This window comes from Diachasma alloeum, unplaced genomic scaffold (assembly GCF_001412515.2).
Source record: "Diachasma alloeum isolate Michigan unplaced genomic scaffold, Dall2.0 Dall_scaffold_00307, whole genome shotgun sequence".
NCBI lineage: Eukaryota > Metazoa > Arthropoda > Insecta > Hymenoptera > Braconidae > Diachasma > Diachasma alloeum.
The window spans coordinates 396,698-413,248 of NW_021680446.1; the positions used below are offsets into that span (position 1 = coordinate 396,698).

At 43.0% G+C, this 16,551-nt stretch overlaps 1 protein-coding gene across 1 annotated transcript; it reads right to left on the reverse strand.

The window, feature by feature from the left end:
• Nucleotides 1–2,980: 2,980 nt before the first annotated feature.
• On the reverse strand, nucleotides 2,981–15,385 carry LOC107039800 (eIF-2-alpha kinase activator GCN1). The gene is made up of 6 exons (XM_015259611.1): nucleotides 15,371–15,385; nucleotides 15,182–15,284; nucleotides 14,832–15,027; nucleotides 5,813–12,793; nucleotides 4,342–4,867; nucleotides 2,981–3,870 (listed from the first exon to the last, which is right to left on the reverse strand). The coding sequence occupies exons 1-6, from the start codon at nucleotides 15,383–15,385 to the stop codon at nucleotides 3,742–3,744; spliced, it is 7,950 nt and encodes a 2,649-aa protein (XP_015115097.1). The 3' UTR covers nucleotides 2,981–3,741.
• Between the last annotated feature and the right edge of the window lie 1,166 nt (nucleotides 15,386–16,551).

The following is a 16,551-nucleotide window of genomic DNA, read 5'->3' on the forward strand; positions in this document are numbered from 1 at the left end:
TAAGGAGAGGTTCTACAATGAAACAGGTCAAGACACCTTTTTTGGAGATCAGGAAATCACAAACACTTCCCCTCGAAATAGTTTCGTATTTAAAAGGAATTTGAATATAAATTCAAATTCTCCCATTTTTTCACCCTTAAAAAATGAAATTATCTCGATAACGAGTGGTTTTAGGAAAAAATGTCAGATAATATGTTCTGTAGCCCTTAAAATTCCGCGCAAAAAACTCTCATGACATTTTCTTCTAAGCCTACTCATTGCCTCGATAAATCCCTTGGAAAGTCGTCCACCTCCTGAGAACGTCTCGTAAATATGAGTTGAAAACCATTTCATTTGTTATGAAATTTCCTACATTTCTCCACTGAATGTCTCGATGACTTCTCAATAATCATTGTTCACCCCTCCATGTACACATGAGTGTGCGCATCGTATCCCCTACTTTTTGCGATATTATTCCTTTTCTTTTTTTTTTCATTTCTACCAATTCCATTGGCAGTAAGCTTCCGAATGGATCCGTAGCAATTCCCTGTCCTTGTGACAGGCATACAACCGTAACCACATGCTACAGGGTGTCTACAGAAAGATATTAAACCTTTTAATGAAGTAGATTTATACAAAAGGTTAAATATCTCCGAAACTGCTCGGCCGATTGCGCCTGTTCAAAATACGAATCTTCAATATTGTAAGAGCTATAATCACACCAAATTTCAACCTGCTATTTTCATTTTTTCTCAAAATGTCGTGCGTAGAAAAATGAAAAAATTTTTAAAACGAAAAAACGGGAATATCTCTGAATCTTTGCATTGATGGGGATACATATTTTGATTGATCTTGATAGTGGCCACCGGGACAAGTATTTTGAAAAAAAAATTGAAAGCCGTGCAGTAGTTCATGAGATATTTGAAGAAATATATTTACACAAGAGGTTGAATATCTCGAGAACCGCTCGGCCGATTGCGCCCATCCACAATACCAACCTTTTATGTTATAAAAGCTAGAAGCGTACAAAATTTCAACTCACTCTCTCCATTTTTTATTAAGTTATCGTGTAAACAAGATTTTTCATGAAAAAACGGAAAAACGGCAATATCTTCAAATTTTGTCCGAACGGGTATATATATTTTGATTGATCTAGATGGAGGTCATCGAGACGAGTATTTTGAAATAAAAAAAAATGAAATGGGTGCAGAAGATTTTGAGATATTGAGGAAAAACGAAATTTAAAGAAGTTGTTATATCTCAGGAACTACTGGATCGATCGGGCTGAAACTGCGCACCAAAATGAAGCTTAATCACAGCTACCATGAGCCAAAATTTCAGATTTTTATCGACAAATTTCGCCGTATTAACGTTAAATTTTCTAAAAATTGATCACCAAAAACCCAAGTTGTCACACATCCACACAGACATGACCCTAAAAACATCATTTCTTCACGTTTCATAACACTCTAGACCATTTGCCATCAAAATTAGAAAATCGAAAAATCGCTCAAATACAAGTAAAGCCTTCCATTCCGAAAATGCAAAATGAAGACATATTGATCTCATGCAACCTGGCTAGTGCACAAAAGTTTCCAGGGATTAACCCACCCACAAAATATCGATAACGAGGGCTAAGATGTTTGCGCACGGAAAAATCACGGGGCTTTGAAAAATTTAATTACCTCCTGTGTTTTACCCCTGCGGTACTCCACCGCAAATGGGCATTATCGGGCCCCTTTGGGTCTCACCGCCTCACGGATTAACTGTAAGCGATACCATAATCCCATCGACAATGGGATTTCAATGGGCTCACAGGGGGTTAATTCCCTGTTTTTCGTATTTCTTCTAAAATTCTCGAGTGCTTGGGGCGGGAGGGGAGGGGGGTGGGGACCTTAAGTGGCCCTTGGGGGCACCCTCGGGACACACCATTTACCGTTTCGTTTATTTGTCGGAGCCAGGCATTTGGACTTGTTTGGTGCTTCTGCACATGTCAGCTGGTGTCAGGACGCCCTCGAGACGACCACAATCACGAGAAAACCCTTATCTCTGTTTATTTTATAAATGTTTAGGAGCCACTGACATTTGGATTTTTCGAATGCTCTCGAAGTATTTTACTTGTGTATTTGAACAATATGGGAGACATCGGTTGAGTTTATCTTTTATTTATGTTTTTTTATTCTCCGGGGCAGGGAAGAGAAAGGAAATTTTTGTTATTCAAGTATTTTTAAAGGAAAATGGAGGGAGCGTTGGAAAAAATTTGGAGGAAAATTCAATTGGATTGCTAGAACAAAAATATGATTATTTCAGATTATTTTCGAATGAAGTTTTATTCGAAAATCCGAAAAATTTTCGATGAAATGAAAAGAAATGAACTCATTTTTTCCCAGTAGTTCTTCCAAAAAATCAAATTTTCGTTTTTTAATTTCAAAACGTGTTTTTTTAATGTCTTATAAATTAACGGGGCAAAATGGGATTTTTTTCCGTGATCCCCCTGGGATCATTTTCAACTCCAGCCCATGAACTTATTCATGAAAAAATTAATTAAATAGCCAAAAAATTAGTTTGAATCAAAATAAACTAAAATTTTCTGTAAAAGAAATCAAATTATCTCGAAAACTACTGAATCGATGTGAATGAATAAAATTTTATCGGAAAATCGAGAAAATTTCCGATGGAATCTAAAAAAAATAAACACATTTTGCCCCAATAGTTCTTTCAAAAACTCAAATTTTTTTTTTTAGCTATAAATCCCCTTTTTTGGATAACTTGTAAATTAGCGGGGCAAAATGGGCGATTTTATTTTTCAATTACATTCCAAATTGCCGTGACCACCCACTGAGGTAGTTTTTGCCCCCACCCATGTCCACAATCCCCCCCAAATACCTCAAAAATCAAATTCTTAATGAAAAAAACTGTTTTATTGGAATAAAAAAATTGTTCAAAAATCTTAAAATAGCGGGAATTATGATGGGAAAGGAAAAAATAATCAACAACAATATTCGACATTACCCTATTATGTATAATATGACTCTCAATCAGTCCCCCACTCTCACAAAAGTATAACAAATGGTTTTATCTCTCATTAATACCTCAACTAATTCACAATTATTCAGTTACACATGATTACAGTGACGTAGGACCGTTTTACAAATGTTTAAAAAAATGTTGAATATCAATGAGAACGACTGTTAATAACCCCCGAGGCTCCACCGCCAATTATCCTCAAAAGTCAATTATTCACCGACTTTTCCATTAATTTTTCAATTTACAAAATTAAAAAAGTGTTTTATAAAAATACAAAACCCTTAATTATTCAATTAATCAATGAACAAATAGAAGAATTGAGCTATTAACATCAAAATCAGCTGAACAAATCAACAAATTAATCACCGAATTAATCCAATAAATTAATTTAATCAGTTATTGCAACGAATTTCAAAAATTTAACGAAAATAAAGAAAAATTAAAAACTGATTCGTCTTTCCACTTTGTAAATCTCCAAAACAATCTTCTACCCTCATTAATTAAATAATTACCTAGACAATTGATTAAATAATTAATGGAAAAGTGTGAACAATAAATATTAATTCTCTTTATGACTCTCTTTGGATTAAATTTATTACGAACATCTTTGATAATTGGATAATTGAGCAATTCCATCGGAATTATCAATTTCATAAGTTTTTCATTAATTGCATTGTCGTTATATTTTAAACGTGATTTTTTCGGTCTCTTGAGCCTCGAGTTTGTTATTATCTCTCAGGTGAGTAATGTATCATCCAATTCCTCGATCTTTCCCTCGGGTTGGGATAAAACTTTGCGGAGAACTTTGCTGACAACATCTGCCAGGGATTCACGTGCACCAGCGTCCAGAAGGGCTGTGTAACGCTGTAAATATACAAATTAATTAATTTTCTAAAATCAATTTTCGTAATTTTATTAATTTTTGCACTTTTAAAGATTTAAGGAAACTAAAAATAAAAATAAAAAACTAAAAATACAGATTTCCTAGTCTCAAAATTTTTATTTATAGTTTTTGAAAATTTAAGGAGAGGGGGAGATAGAGAAAGTTAATCTGTCTCATTGAAAATTTTGCTGAAATTGACGATTGAATTAAAAAAAATGTCTATTTTACCCCAAAAGTTTACAAGTGACATCAAATTTTCATTCTCGACATCCAAAACTAATTTCGTCCATAACTTTCAAATTGACGGGGTAAAATGGGTCACATTTTTTTTCAATTCCATCAGAAATTTTTCGCGCTATCCAATGACACCACTCCCATACTCCTCCCCCCAAAACCCCACTTTTTTCTAAAAAAACTTAATTAATTAATATTAATTAACGTTAATTAATCACCTGATGATCCTCTTCCCCTTGCTTAAGCCTCAGTACAGCGATGAGTGCTAATTCGCTATTAGCCTTGACATAGCCATTCTTCTCCTTGGTTCCATTGACCAACATGGGTAGAATAGCCTTCATGAGTTCCAACGACATTTTGTCACTGGGAACATTTCTGGCGAGATGAATGCATACCCTAGCCATGAGCTGTTTGACCTCATTGCTATTATTATTCATACACCTGACGAAGGGCCCGAGGACCCCCTGGGGAATGCTCTCGCCCTGGAGCATGAGATGCTGAAAGAGATAGCCGCAGGCGCGTATTCCATTCATCACGATCTGGACCTTGTCAGCAGCAAGACACCCCAGTATCAATTTGCAGACCCTCTCCTGATCCTTGGGTGTGTAAACTACCTGCGGCGCCTCTTTGAGGGCCACGAAGAGGGCAGCTGTCCTGCCGTGTCTCAAGGTCCAATCGCAATTGACGTCGGTTGATAGTAGATTGTCGTTAAATGCTGAATTCAATTGTTCGGGGCTCAACCACCTTGAAATTCAGGAGAAAAAATACTTGAGAATTGGGAATTTTTTTCCTTGAAAAGGTCAAATGAATGATTTCGCCCCTTAAAAGGTTCAATGAATGGTTTTGGACGTCGAATAGGTCAGATGAATGATTTTTGCCCCCAAAAAGGTCAATTGAATGGTTTTAAACGTCGAAAAGGTCAGATGAACTATTTTGACCCTTAAAAGGTTAAATGTATGATGTTGGCCCTTAAAAAGGTGAAATGAATGATTTGGTCATTGAAAAGGTCAAATGAATAATTTTAAACCTTAAAAAGGTCAGGTGGACAATTTTAACCCATAAAAAAATAAAATGGATAATTTTCGAGGTCGAAAAGGTCAATTTACTCATTTTACCATTGAAAAAGGTCAAACAAACGATTTTAGCCCCCGGAAAGGTCAAATGTATGATTGTAACTCTCAAAAATGTGAAATGAATGATTTTTACATTCAAAAGTTGAAATGGATGATGTCGACCACGAAAAGGTCAAACGAGGGCAGTTGACCTTCATTGACCTTTAAGAGAATTAAATCTACGATTTTGTTCAATTGACAACTGATCCCTGTATGATTTTAATTTGCAATATATGATTTTTACACTCCAGAGTGTGATTCTAAACCTCAAAAAGGTTAAAGTATAATTCTGGCACCTTGTTGACCTTAAAGAAGGTCAAATATAGTATTTCAACATTTCGAACAACTTCCACTTGCAATGAAAGTCCAATCACTTTTACCCCTCCGAAAAAGTGTAATATAAAACTTTGACCTTGAAGCCGGTCAAACACAAAATTTTAACCTTCCAGCTTGTCAACTATATAACCCACCCCCCTTTTCAACCCATTTCAACCTTCGAAAGCTTGTTCCTCTAATGGGAGACGAATAGACCGTTAAGTAGTTGTCAACCCCAAATTTCCCCGGCCAAGAATCTCACCTGATGAGAGCTCCATAGCACCCAGCAACAGCACTCCTGGTGGTGTCCTCCGGATGCCCGAGCATTCCACTGAGCGTCACAAACACCTGTTTCCTCATGGTCTCCGTCATCTTATCCCCAGCCGGTGTCAGAACTCCCCTCAACGCCTGCAGCATAGTCTCCCTAACCCCGGGATCATCAGCCCCCTTGATCCCCGTATGCAATTCCGCGAACAACGGATCCACCCTCGTGTGAATTATAATCAGATTGCTCAACGCAAATGCAGCCTTCAACCTAACCTGCCTATTATTATCATTCAACGCCTTCAGAAACGTCGTCTGGAGCTGCGGAAGGAACTGCTTCAGCATAACCCCAACCTTTCCGAGTAATATCGCGAGGGTCTCGAGAACAGCTGCCTTGACCGACCAGTTGAACCTGTCCCCCAAGATCCTGATCAACGGTCCCGTGATGTGAACGACCGAGGGTTGAAGGGCAGTCGCACTAGTTAGCTTTATGACCTCCCCAAGCCCTTGAGCTGCCGCTTCTTTCGCCTCTGGCAATCCGTTCAAGATCGCCTCCCTGAAGATGGGAAGAATCGGCGTGATGCCTTTAGGCAAACAGAACCCTGGGAGCAGTTCCTGACCTTTGAGATCAGAAACCGCAAAGCGGACCGCTTGCCGGATGTCCCCCAGATGCGCTATCTGTTGTTCTGACTCCAGGGTCTTGGTGACGGCTGACAACGCCTCCCAACTCTTCTGCAGGACCTCTTTGTCGTCGTCCGTGAACAGATGGATGAGACCCCTGAGTAGCTGAGGAACATATTGCGAGTAATCCGCGCGGGAGTCCCTGCAGAAGGCGCAGAGGAGGGTCGCAGCGCCCCGACGACGAGACACATCCTCGGATTTCGTTGCCTCCATCAGCTGATCCATCACCGTGCGGACACCAACCTCATCGGTGATGGAGAGAACCACTGTTTGACAGTATTCCAGCTCCTGGAGCTCCGAAGGAGTCCCCTGGGAGGTCGAGAGGGCCGTGAGCAGGGCTGGGAGGATCTTGTGGAGGAAGCGGGTGAGGGCCTCGCCGGCCACGCTAGCGAGGATAGAGAGGGCTTTCGTATTGACTGGAGGAGAGGTCAACTGGGGCACGAGGTACGGAAGGACGACACGCGATTTGATCGCCATTACTTGTCTGAGTCCATCTAATGTGTTCTCCGCAACAGCTGGGTCCTTGGAGTTCAACTGCTGCAACATGGTTGGTAGAATGTCATCTAGAGCGCGTACACCAACAGTGGAATGAAGGCTGTCGAAGGTTTTGGCAGCGGCTTGTCTGACTTCGGGTAACGGATCACAGAGGGCTTTTCGGACGGTTGGCACTAGGCTGTTGACGAAGGTGAGGACCATGTCCTTGCTTGTGCTAGCCATTATCTCGGATAAGCCGATGCAGACACCCTGGCGCTGATCGGCTTGGTCACTCTGGAGTCCGCGTTCAAGGATGGGAATGATCTCGGGGAGAACCCTCTCACCGAGTTTCCTCACTAGGTCTCCAAGGGTCCTTGCCGCCACCTGTCGCTTGTCGTAGCTCGTCGACGCGAGACAGCCTAGCAGCAGACTGAACAGCGTCGGGAGGATTTCTCGGAGAGTTCTCGGGGTGTTCGTGACAACGACCTTCCAGACGTGAAGGGCAGCTTGTCTCACCATCAGAGCGACGTCTGATCGTCCCATGTAGAGACCAGCCAGAACTCTGTTCCTCCGCTCAGCACCCAGGGCCTTGATGATCGCCAGATGTGACTGCTCAGTTCCAAAGTTGTCGTCCTCACTAGCCGTCTCTGTTGACATTTTTCCGGACACTCCGGAGATCCTGTACAGCAGATCCCCCAGCAGCTGTACTGAAGAATACCGAATCCTCCAGTTGTCGTCGAACAATCCCTTCTCCAGTTCCGGTAACAGCAACATGATCGCTGAGTCCGCGTACAAGGTGACGATCCTCTGGCCCGCCCTCAGTGCCGTTTCCCTGACGTATTCATTCTCATCAGCCAACGCCTTCAAGATCGGATTGATGATCTGCCCGATGTATGGGGTGAACTCTGAAGTGAACGCACTCGGCATGTAGATGAACATCATGATGTAGCCGTCCTTGACGTGCGGCGCGATATCCGTTCTCTCAGCTGTGCTGATGATCTCAGGCATCAGCTTGTGCAGCTTCTCGACCCCAAGCCCCCTCACGACTTCTGATAATCCTTGCGCCGCACCGGATCTATCTACCGAGCTCGTCTCAGAGGTCAAGGTCTGCATCAACCATGGGAGAAGATCCTCAAAGCTGCTCTCACCCATTCCTCTGACCATCGCTCCCAGCGCCCTCGCGGAGACACTTCTAACTTCCGGTACAGGATCCAAAAGACTCATCTTCAATCCCGGGATGATGGTCGGTAGGTAAGGCGTCAGATCCTTCTGATCCGTCAACGAATACATGTTTCCAATGATCTGTGCCGCCATTTTTCTTGTCTCGGTGGATCTGTCCATGAACGCGCGCTGGACCACGGGCATGATCAACGCGAGTGACGGTGCGTCGATGAAATGAACGAACTGGGTGTCAAGAAGGGTCTGAAGACACGTGGCAGTTTTGCGAGAGGGATCCTGAAGGGCCTTCAACAACACCGGAACGATCGCCTGGATCTCCGGATTCCTGATTACAGACCCGATGACCTTGAGGGCTTCAGCCCCGGCCTCCTGAACCTTTGTATGTGAGTCTGACAGGACCTCGATCAACTTGGGAACGATGCTGGGGAGACAACTGCTAAGCTGTTTGGGTGCGCAGTACGCCATTGCCCCGAGCAGCTCGACGGAGCCCGTTTTTGTCCTCCAGGAGTCTTCTTCCAAGGCAGCAAGCAGAGATGGCAGCACTAGTTTTACGCCGTGAGCGGACAATTTTGACATGACGACTCTTGCGGTGTCATCAGTGGCGGCTCTAACGTACTGCGAGGAGTCACCGAAGCATAGGAGCAGGTGTGGGAGGACGTGGACTATGTACGGCTCGAACAGCCTCCCCAGCATTGTGCAGAGCATCTCGAAGGCGAACAGGGCGCCCTCTCGATGTCTGTAGTTCTTCTTGTCTTGGATGGCATTGGTCAGCGTCGTCATAATGTCGAGCTGCTTCAGGGCGAGGATTCCCATTCCCTTGATGATGCCCGCGAGCCCATAAGCCGCGCCCTTCCTCTCTCCGTATTTGTCGGACTTGAGGAGCTGATCCATGAGCTTGTCGACGATTTTGGGAGCCTCGTCCTTGATAGAGGGGACCAGGTACGGGAGGCAATTGGCGACGGCTTCCTGGACTTGTTGGGACGGGGTGGCCAGGGCTGATATGAGACGCATGACGATCGGCTTGATCCTCGTGTCGTCTTTGTCGAGATGACGGGCTAGAGAACCCATGAGAATGACGACTGACTGTTTTATGGAGTCGAAGCTGCCGATCTTCGGGGCTTTGTCCATGAAGTCTTCGAAGACTGGGAGAAGCGAAGTTATGTTTGCTTTTCCATGGAGATCTACAGCTGCCAGTGCTGCTGTCAGCATCTCCTGGCGGACTGACGGGTTCCTGTCTCCCAAGCCCGTGGACACGAAGAATTGGATAAGTGGGTTGATGGTCTCGGGGGTTAGTAATGGAGCTAGTTGAGCTAGAGCTAATGCCACACCTCTCCTGGGCCCCCAGATGTCCACGGGCTGCTCAACCACTCGACCAAAGTCGTTCAACTTAGGGGGAATCATCGCGAGTTTCTCTTGGTACAACTTCAGAAGACTCTCGAGGATACTCGGGAGGAGGTGAGGATTCGACTCCAGGAGGTTAGCCAGGGCATGAGCCACTGCTTGTTGGATGGGTTCAACAGGATGCGCGACATCCTGAATCAGTTCTTCACAAAGTATCTCACCATTCGATGAGGAAAAGCCCACGATCTCCCAGATGTCATTCGCGAGAACCTTGTTCTCGTCAGAAACGTCGAACTTGGAGATCCATAAACGACGTGTGAGCCTCAAAAGTTGATCGTAATTGGACATTTCCGTAGGAAAGCTCTTTTTGACTATCATGAGAGCACGCAAAGCCGCATCGCGGACAGATGCCGCTGGATTTTCCAGAGCATTGATGAGAGAATCGATCTCGTTGGGCTGTGCAAGGGCCGTCTGCTTCCCATTCTCCCCAACCTCTCCACTACCAGAGTGCGCCACATCGAGGAAAGTCGCCACCGCGTGGGACTGCACCCGTCCCGAGGTGTTACTCATCAGTTCGATCAGGAGATCCAGCATCTGTCGTCTAGGAAGCAATCGCGGATGCCGCGGATCTTTTCCGTCATCGGAATCAGCTCGTTGTTTCGCATGTTCCTGGATGATCTGGAGCCCCTGGGTGATTATCCCCTCGTCCTGCCAGGTGGTGAGAGTCCTGGAGATGAAGGAGAAGACGTAGCAGAAGGCCGGGGCGTTGAGAAGCCGCTTGTCCTTCACGGTGATGCTGTGGAGATAGTTCAGCGTCCTCTTGATCGCTTTCTCCAGCTCCTCCTCCTCCCACGCGGGGTCCAGGTCGCATTGAGGCGTCAGTTGCCTCAACGTCACATGTCCAACGAGGATTATCAAACCCTGATCGTCCACCTGGAGAGTCCTACTCAGGTCGAGATACAGTTTGGTGATTACTGGAGCTGCCAGCGGACTGTCTAGATTTCTCAGGACACTTGGCAGAAGATCCCGAAAGTATAGACACATCGCGAAGGAGTTTCCAGTTACTCCAGCCGTCACCATCGACACAGCGGTCGTGATCTTGTCGTTGAGGTCCTTCAACCGTCTTCTGATAGCGTTCTCACGAGCCACCTGAGCCTTGATCACTTCTTCCTGCTTCGGGGTAAGTTTTTGCTCCTTTATCTTTCCTTCCCGCTTACGCTTCTCATACAACTCTCGACGAAGCTGCAGCTCCTCTTGCTGTTCCTTGAAGGAATAGACTTTGGACTCGCGTTTCATATTCATCGAGTTCAGGATGTCATTGTCGTCGGTTCCGGGGAGAACGGACTTGTCATAGAGCTCACCCTCGGGGGTCAGATACGTAAAGTACTCGTCCTTGGTGACTTTGGTGATCTCGAGGTCGTTGAGGTCTTCAGTCACTCGCTTCACCAATGCGGGGACAATCTTCTCGGAATGTTGGACTATAGTTGACAGGGAATTCTCGTAAGATGGCGTTGGTTTATAGTTCTCGATGAAGTTCTTTTGGATCTCGTTCCCGTAGCTGTTGAAGAAGCCTTCTGGCGTCAGCTTCTGGTGTTTACAGATCTTCGTCCACAGATTCGGCACTGATTTAAGGATTATCGGGTGGTGCGCGGGGATGAGGGCGTCTCCAACGAGTTCAAGGGCTGAAGACTCGTGGAGGAATGTAGCCGAACAGATCGCGAGAAGCCCGTCGGCGAGGGCTCGTCCGTTAGCCTCGTTGGTTCCAGAGTCCTCTTTGCACTCTTTCTCGAGGCTCGCGTATCTGTTAAACTCCTTGATGAGGCTCTTGAGCCCCGGCTCGTAGGTGCTCAAACCCGTAAAAAGACCGGTCATCAACGGCGCGCATTTCTTGCGCGTCGCCGAGCTCGGGGAGACGAGACAGATGATGACGGCCCGATGCACCGCGTTGAGGGACTTTTCATTTAATTTGTCTGAGTACTCGGATATCAGAAGTGTGCAGAACTGCATCAAATGGTGGACGGTTTCCTCGTCGCTGAGGGACGCTAGGTACTTATCCGAGAAGAAGATCTGGTCGTCGATCGACGACCAGAGGACGCTTTGTTTATCATTCTCCACTTGTCCCGCGATGACAAGCTTCAACAGAAGGTGCGACGCAATCAGACCTTCGGTAACCGCGGACGGTTGCGCAGACTGTTGAACAGCTCGCGTGATCGCTTGCGATAGTATCGGAGTTATCGTTGAAGATGTCGCGACGATTGGAATATGAAACAACACTTTGAAATACGCGGTTCTAGTACCAGGTGTTGACGACTTCGCGTTGATGCCCTTCTTGAAGGCCTCAAGGAGGACTCCTGGGGGTTCTGCCGTGAATTTCGCGCACCAGAGACTGAGCATCTCCAGCGCGTGGATGAGGGTCTTCTCGTGGACCTCGGTGTCCAGGACCTTGATGAAATGGGTCATCGCGGATTCCGCGAGTCTCTCGGATGCGCTTTCGCTCGCGGAATTGTAACTCAGATTGCCGGCGCCTTCCAGCACCGATATCTTGTGGTCCGCGAGGGTCAGTTTGCCCTCGGAACCGTGGAAAATCGCGAAAAGGGAGGAGAGGAGGGACTCTAGAGTTTTCGCGTCCGAGCATTTCAGCGAGAGCTCCTTGCACGCGCGGACCGACTCCGAGCGGACCGAGTCCTCCTTCGAGTGGAGGTTCGCGAACAGGTATTTTGAGAGGTCCAGGGCGTACGGAGAGAGGTCCAGCGAGAGGTGCGAGAGGATCTGACCGACCGATTGGATTATTATCTCCGGGTTACGGAGCATCGCCTTCTGGAGGGCTGGGAGGATTTGGGATTTGAAGTCCTCGCAGGTCAGCCGCTTGAGGAAGGGTGACGCGGAGGTCAGCAGGTGAGGGTCAGGCTTTGTTTTACTGCTTATCGTGGTTTTTATCAGAGTGGATATTATCGGGGACTTTAGGGTGTCCGCTAGCGGCGCGTTGTTTGAGGTTATTAGGTGGCTCGTAAGGAGACTCGCGAGGATTATCTGACCCGGGGAGGGCGGGAGGTTGATCAAGGTTTCTGTGTAGGTCTCCAACTGGGGAGGGGTTAGGGCGGCCCAGAGGTGGGTCAGGAGCGTCGTTATCTTCGGGGGGAGGGGGCGCGGGGCACACGCCAGGGACGCGGCTGAGAGCAGAGCCTGGGACTCGAGCAGTTTCGGGAGGTCTGGGGAGGTCGCGTACGTCGGGGTTTTCGAGAGCGCGGAGAGGGTTAGGGCGGACCATTTCAGCGCTTGGTACGCGGTCAGTGATGTATTACAGCTGGAAGATAAATTTGGGGGGTTGTTGATGGTGAAGAATATTTTTGGAAATGTTTCCTGGGTGAAGTGGGGAAAGAGGTGAATTGACGCATGAATTTTATTTTAGTTTTTTTTTTTAATAGATTGCGGTAGATACGGGGTAATAAGTTTTCGTGGCACTTTTTTCCAGAAAAAAATGGAAATTTAGGAATGATCGAAATTATTCTACGAAAACAATTTTTTTTGCAATTATCGTGGAAATAATCACTCTTAGGGGAAATTTAAGAGAGCATTTTTGTTGCAGCATTAAATTTTTTGAAAAAAATTGTATTTTTTTCGTTTTTTTAAGCGTCATCATTGATTCGAGAAAAAGAAAAAAATCAGATCTATGATATAATCAACAAGACTTCTGTCATTTCAATTGTACCAGGAGCTATAGATTTTAATCATCCATGTCAAAAGAATTTTTTTTGTAAAGAGTTAAATTCAATAGAAATTCTCCGAACTTTTTCCAATAAAAAATTCATTCTTCAAATCAAACATCTCTCATAAAATTAATTGAACACAGGAACAAACAATTGTAGCAATGAATCTCAAACTACTTTTTCTGTACCTTTAATTTAATCATTTTATTTAATATAATTAAAATAATAATTTGGTTAGGTATTTTTCAACAAAAAATGTCTCTCCACATTGTCTCCTAAACCATTTTCTTATCGAGATAATTCAGCATTCAAGGAAATACAATAAAATAACTTCTCTAATTTCATTCATAAAGAATACCTTCAGCCTAAAAATGTTGGAAAATCTCGACATAATGAAATTTCAAGTAAAGCCTAAATATGTAGATAATTCAACTTACAAGAACAATTTTTTTTTAATTGACTCCGAAAGATCTTCCTCAAAACTGTAATTATTTCTCTAAAATTAATAACAAAAAATGACACTTTTTAAAAGAATTAAATTGCCAATAAAACATGTCCACTCGTCATCTAGACAATTCAACCTTTAGAAAGGAGTAAAAAAATATTTCGTGTATTGAATCCTAAAATTTTTCTTCAAAATCGTAATCATCTCCCCGAAAATTAATTGCAGGACAAAATGCCAAGACTTTTTTTATCATCCAGACAATTCAGTCTTCAGAAAAGACTAAAACCCCCAAAAATTGATTTTGAGAGAAAATTTGAGACTTTTCCTTGTAAAGAATCGAAATTCCAACAAAAAATGTTATTATCACATATTGAAATTATCTTCCAAATCTTTTATTATTAAGATTATCTCCCAGAATTATATTATTCGACCTTCTTCACGAGAAAAAAAATGAATAACTAAGCATCCTTTTCAAAACCGTAATCATCTCCCCGAAAATTAATTGCAGGACAAAATGCCAAGACTTTTTTTATCATCCAGACAATTCAGTCTTCAGAAAAGACTAAAACCCCCAAAAATTGATTTTGAGAGAAAATTTGACTTTTCCTCGTAAAGAAACGAAATCCCAACAAAAAATGCTATTATCACATATTGAAATTATCTTCCAAATCTTTTATTATTAAGATTATCTCCCAGAATTATATTATTCGACCTTCTTCACGAGAAAAAAAATGAATAACTAAGCATCCTTTTCAAAACCGTAATCATCTCCCCGAAAATTAATTGCAGGACAAAATGCCAAGACTTTTTTTATCATCCAGACAATTCAGTCTTCAGAAAAGACTAAAACCCCCAAAAATTGATTTTGAGAGAAAATTTGACTTTTCCTCGTAAAGAAACGAAATCCCAACAAAAAATGCTATTATCACATATTGAAATTATCTTCCAAATCTTTTATTATTAAGATTATCTCCCAGAATTATATTATTCGACCTTCTTCACGAGAAAAAAAATGAATAACTAAGCATCCTTTTCAAAACCGTAATCATCTCCCCGAAAATTAATTGCAGGACAAAATGCCAAGACTTTTTTTATCATCCATAAAATTCAGTCTTCACAAAGGACTAAAAACCCCCTCGTCCCCACTTCACCCTCAACATCCCCAAAAGAAAAAACCCAAAAATACTCACGTGGGCACAACATTCTGATGCCACCCCGCCTGCTCCACAATGACCCCAGTCATCCCCTTGATGGTGGCATCAGGCTGATGCTTCAGCAACTCAACAATCAACTTTCTGACATAAGACTGCGAGGCTGTGTCCCTGTATCGATGAAGAGTGATCGATACAACCTTGCATATTCCACTGACAATCTTCTCATTGAGACCTGAAACCAAAATTATTTCAAATCTCCCGCCAACACTCCAGCTCGACTCAGGCCCGAAAAACAGTTTTAAATCGATTACAATCGTTGGGGCTCCACACGGCGTGTGCAATTCTCTCTTCCATATTTTTGAAATAGTTTTTTCATGTACACATACCTGGGTTTGACAATACACTGATGACATTCTGGATGATTTCCTGACGCTCCTTTTTGCTAGACGTCTGCACACGATTCGGTAAATCCCTGAGGGCCCTCGACAACTGTTGATCGAGAGGATTTTTCATTCATTTGATGGTCAATTAGATTTTTATTTTGAAATTTCAACGATTCCACGTGATTTACTCACCTCGGCATCCGCCATATTTACTGAGTGGACACCGGGAGCGGGCGGGTTCTCATGCAGCGATGCGCTGCGAAGGCTAGGGGTTCTCATGGGGCGACTGTTTCTGGCGGGAAACTACGATTTTGGCGGTATGATTTTTTTTGCACGACGAATTTTCTCCTATGTAAAAAACACTCTCTTGTGTGTTTCTAAAACTCACTAAATTTTTTCCGAATTCTCCGGGGGGTTCTAGAATTTTTTGAGATGTCTTTATTTGCAAGAGGATTCAAGAATATTTTGGAAAAACCTAGAGAAATTTCTTTAATTTCCGTGAAAACCGGAATTTTTTTCAAATTTTCCAGGAAACCGGAGAATTTTTTATAATTTTTGTAGAAAGCTGAAGGATTTTTTTTAATTGAAAAAAAAATTTACGAATTTTCTACAATTTTTTAGAATTTTCTCCGACATAGAAAACCCTTCCTTGTGTTTCTAAAACTCACGAAATTTCAAGAATTCTCCAGAGGATTCTAGAATGTTTAGATATCTCTATTTTCAAGAGGATTCAAAATTATTTTGTTTTTTTCTTGAATTTTCTTGAAACCCGGATTTTTTTTCAAATTTTTCACAATCTTGGAAAATTTTATAGAATTTTTTAGGAATCCAGAGAATTTTCACCAATTTTCTAGAAAACCGGAGAATTTTCTCAAATTTCCCAGAGAAATCTAGAATTTTCTAGAATTGCGAAAGATGGCGCTGCGGCATAACAACTTTTTTCCATCATACCAAGACCCTCCATAATGAAACCACAGAAGTATTTACGTGAAAAAATAATTAGCCGCGATCTATATTTTTTTATGTATTTATGTTGGCCGTTGAACTATTCTGAAACAGTTTTATTCCATTTCTTATGTTTTCGCTTAGATAAATCATTGGGCAATTGTGAAGTGTCTTAAATGGGGGGATAGATAATAAAAATTAATCAATTCATGTTTATTCACCTGATTTTTCCTTTATTTTCTCCTGAACTTTGGTAAAAATAAAAATAAATCGATAATAAAAATTTCACTGACAAAAAAAACGAAGGAAAATCCTCTGACGTAGTACGAAACAACCGTAAAAACTAATTACAATCGCTGATTGATTTTTAATGTACAATTTGATAAAATAGTCGTAAGAAGAGAATGAAAAATAATTTTCTCATTCAA

Coding starts and splice junctions, on each gene's coding strand:
- LOC107039800 (XM_015259611.1), bottom strand. Junction 15,028..15,181: donor CAGTGTATTGTCAAACCCAG/GTATGTGTACAT, acceptor TTTTGGTTTCAG/GTCTCAATGAGAAGATTGTC. Junction 3,871..4,341: donor AAGGGGAAGAGGATCATCAG/GTGATTAATTAA, acceptor GTATATTTACAG/CGTTACACAGCCCTTCTGGA.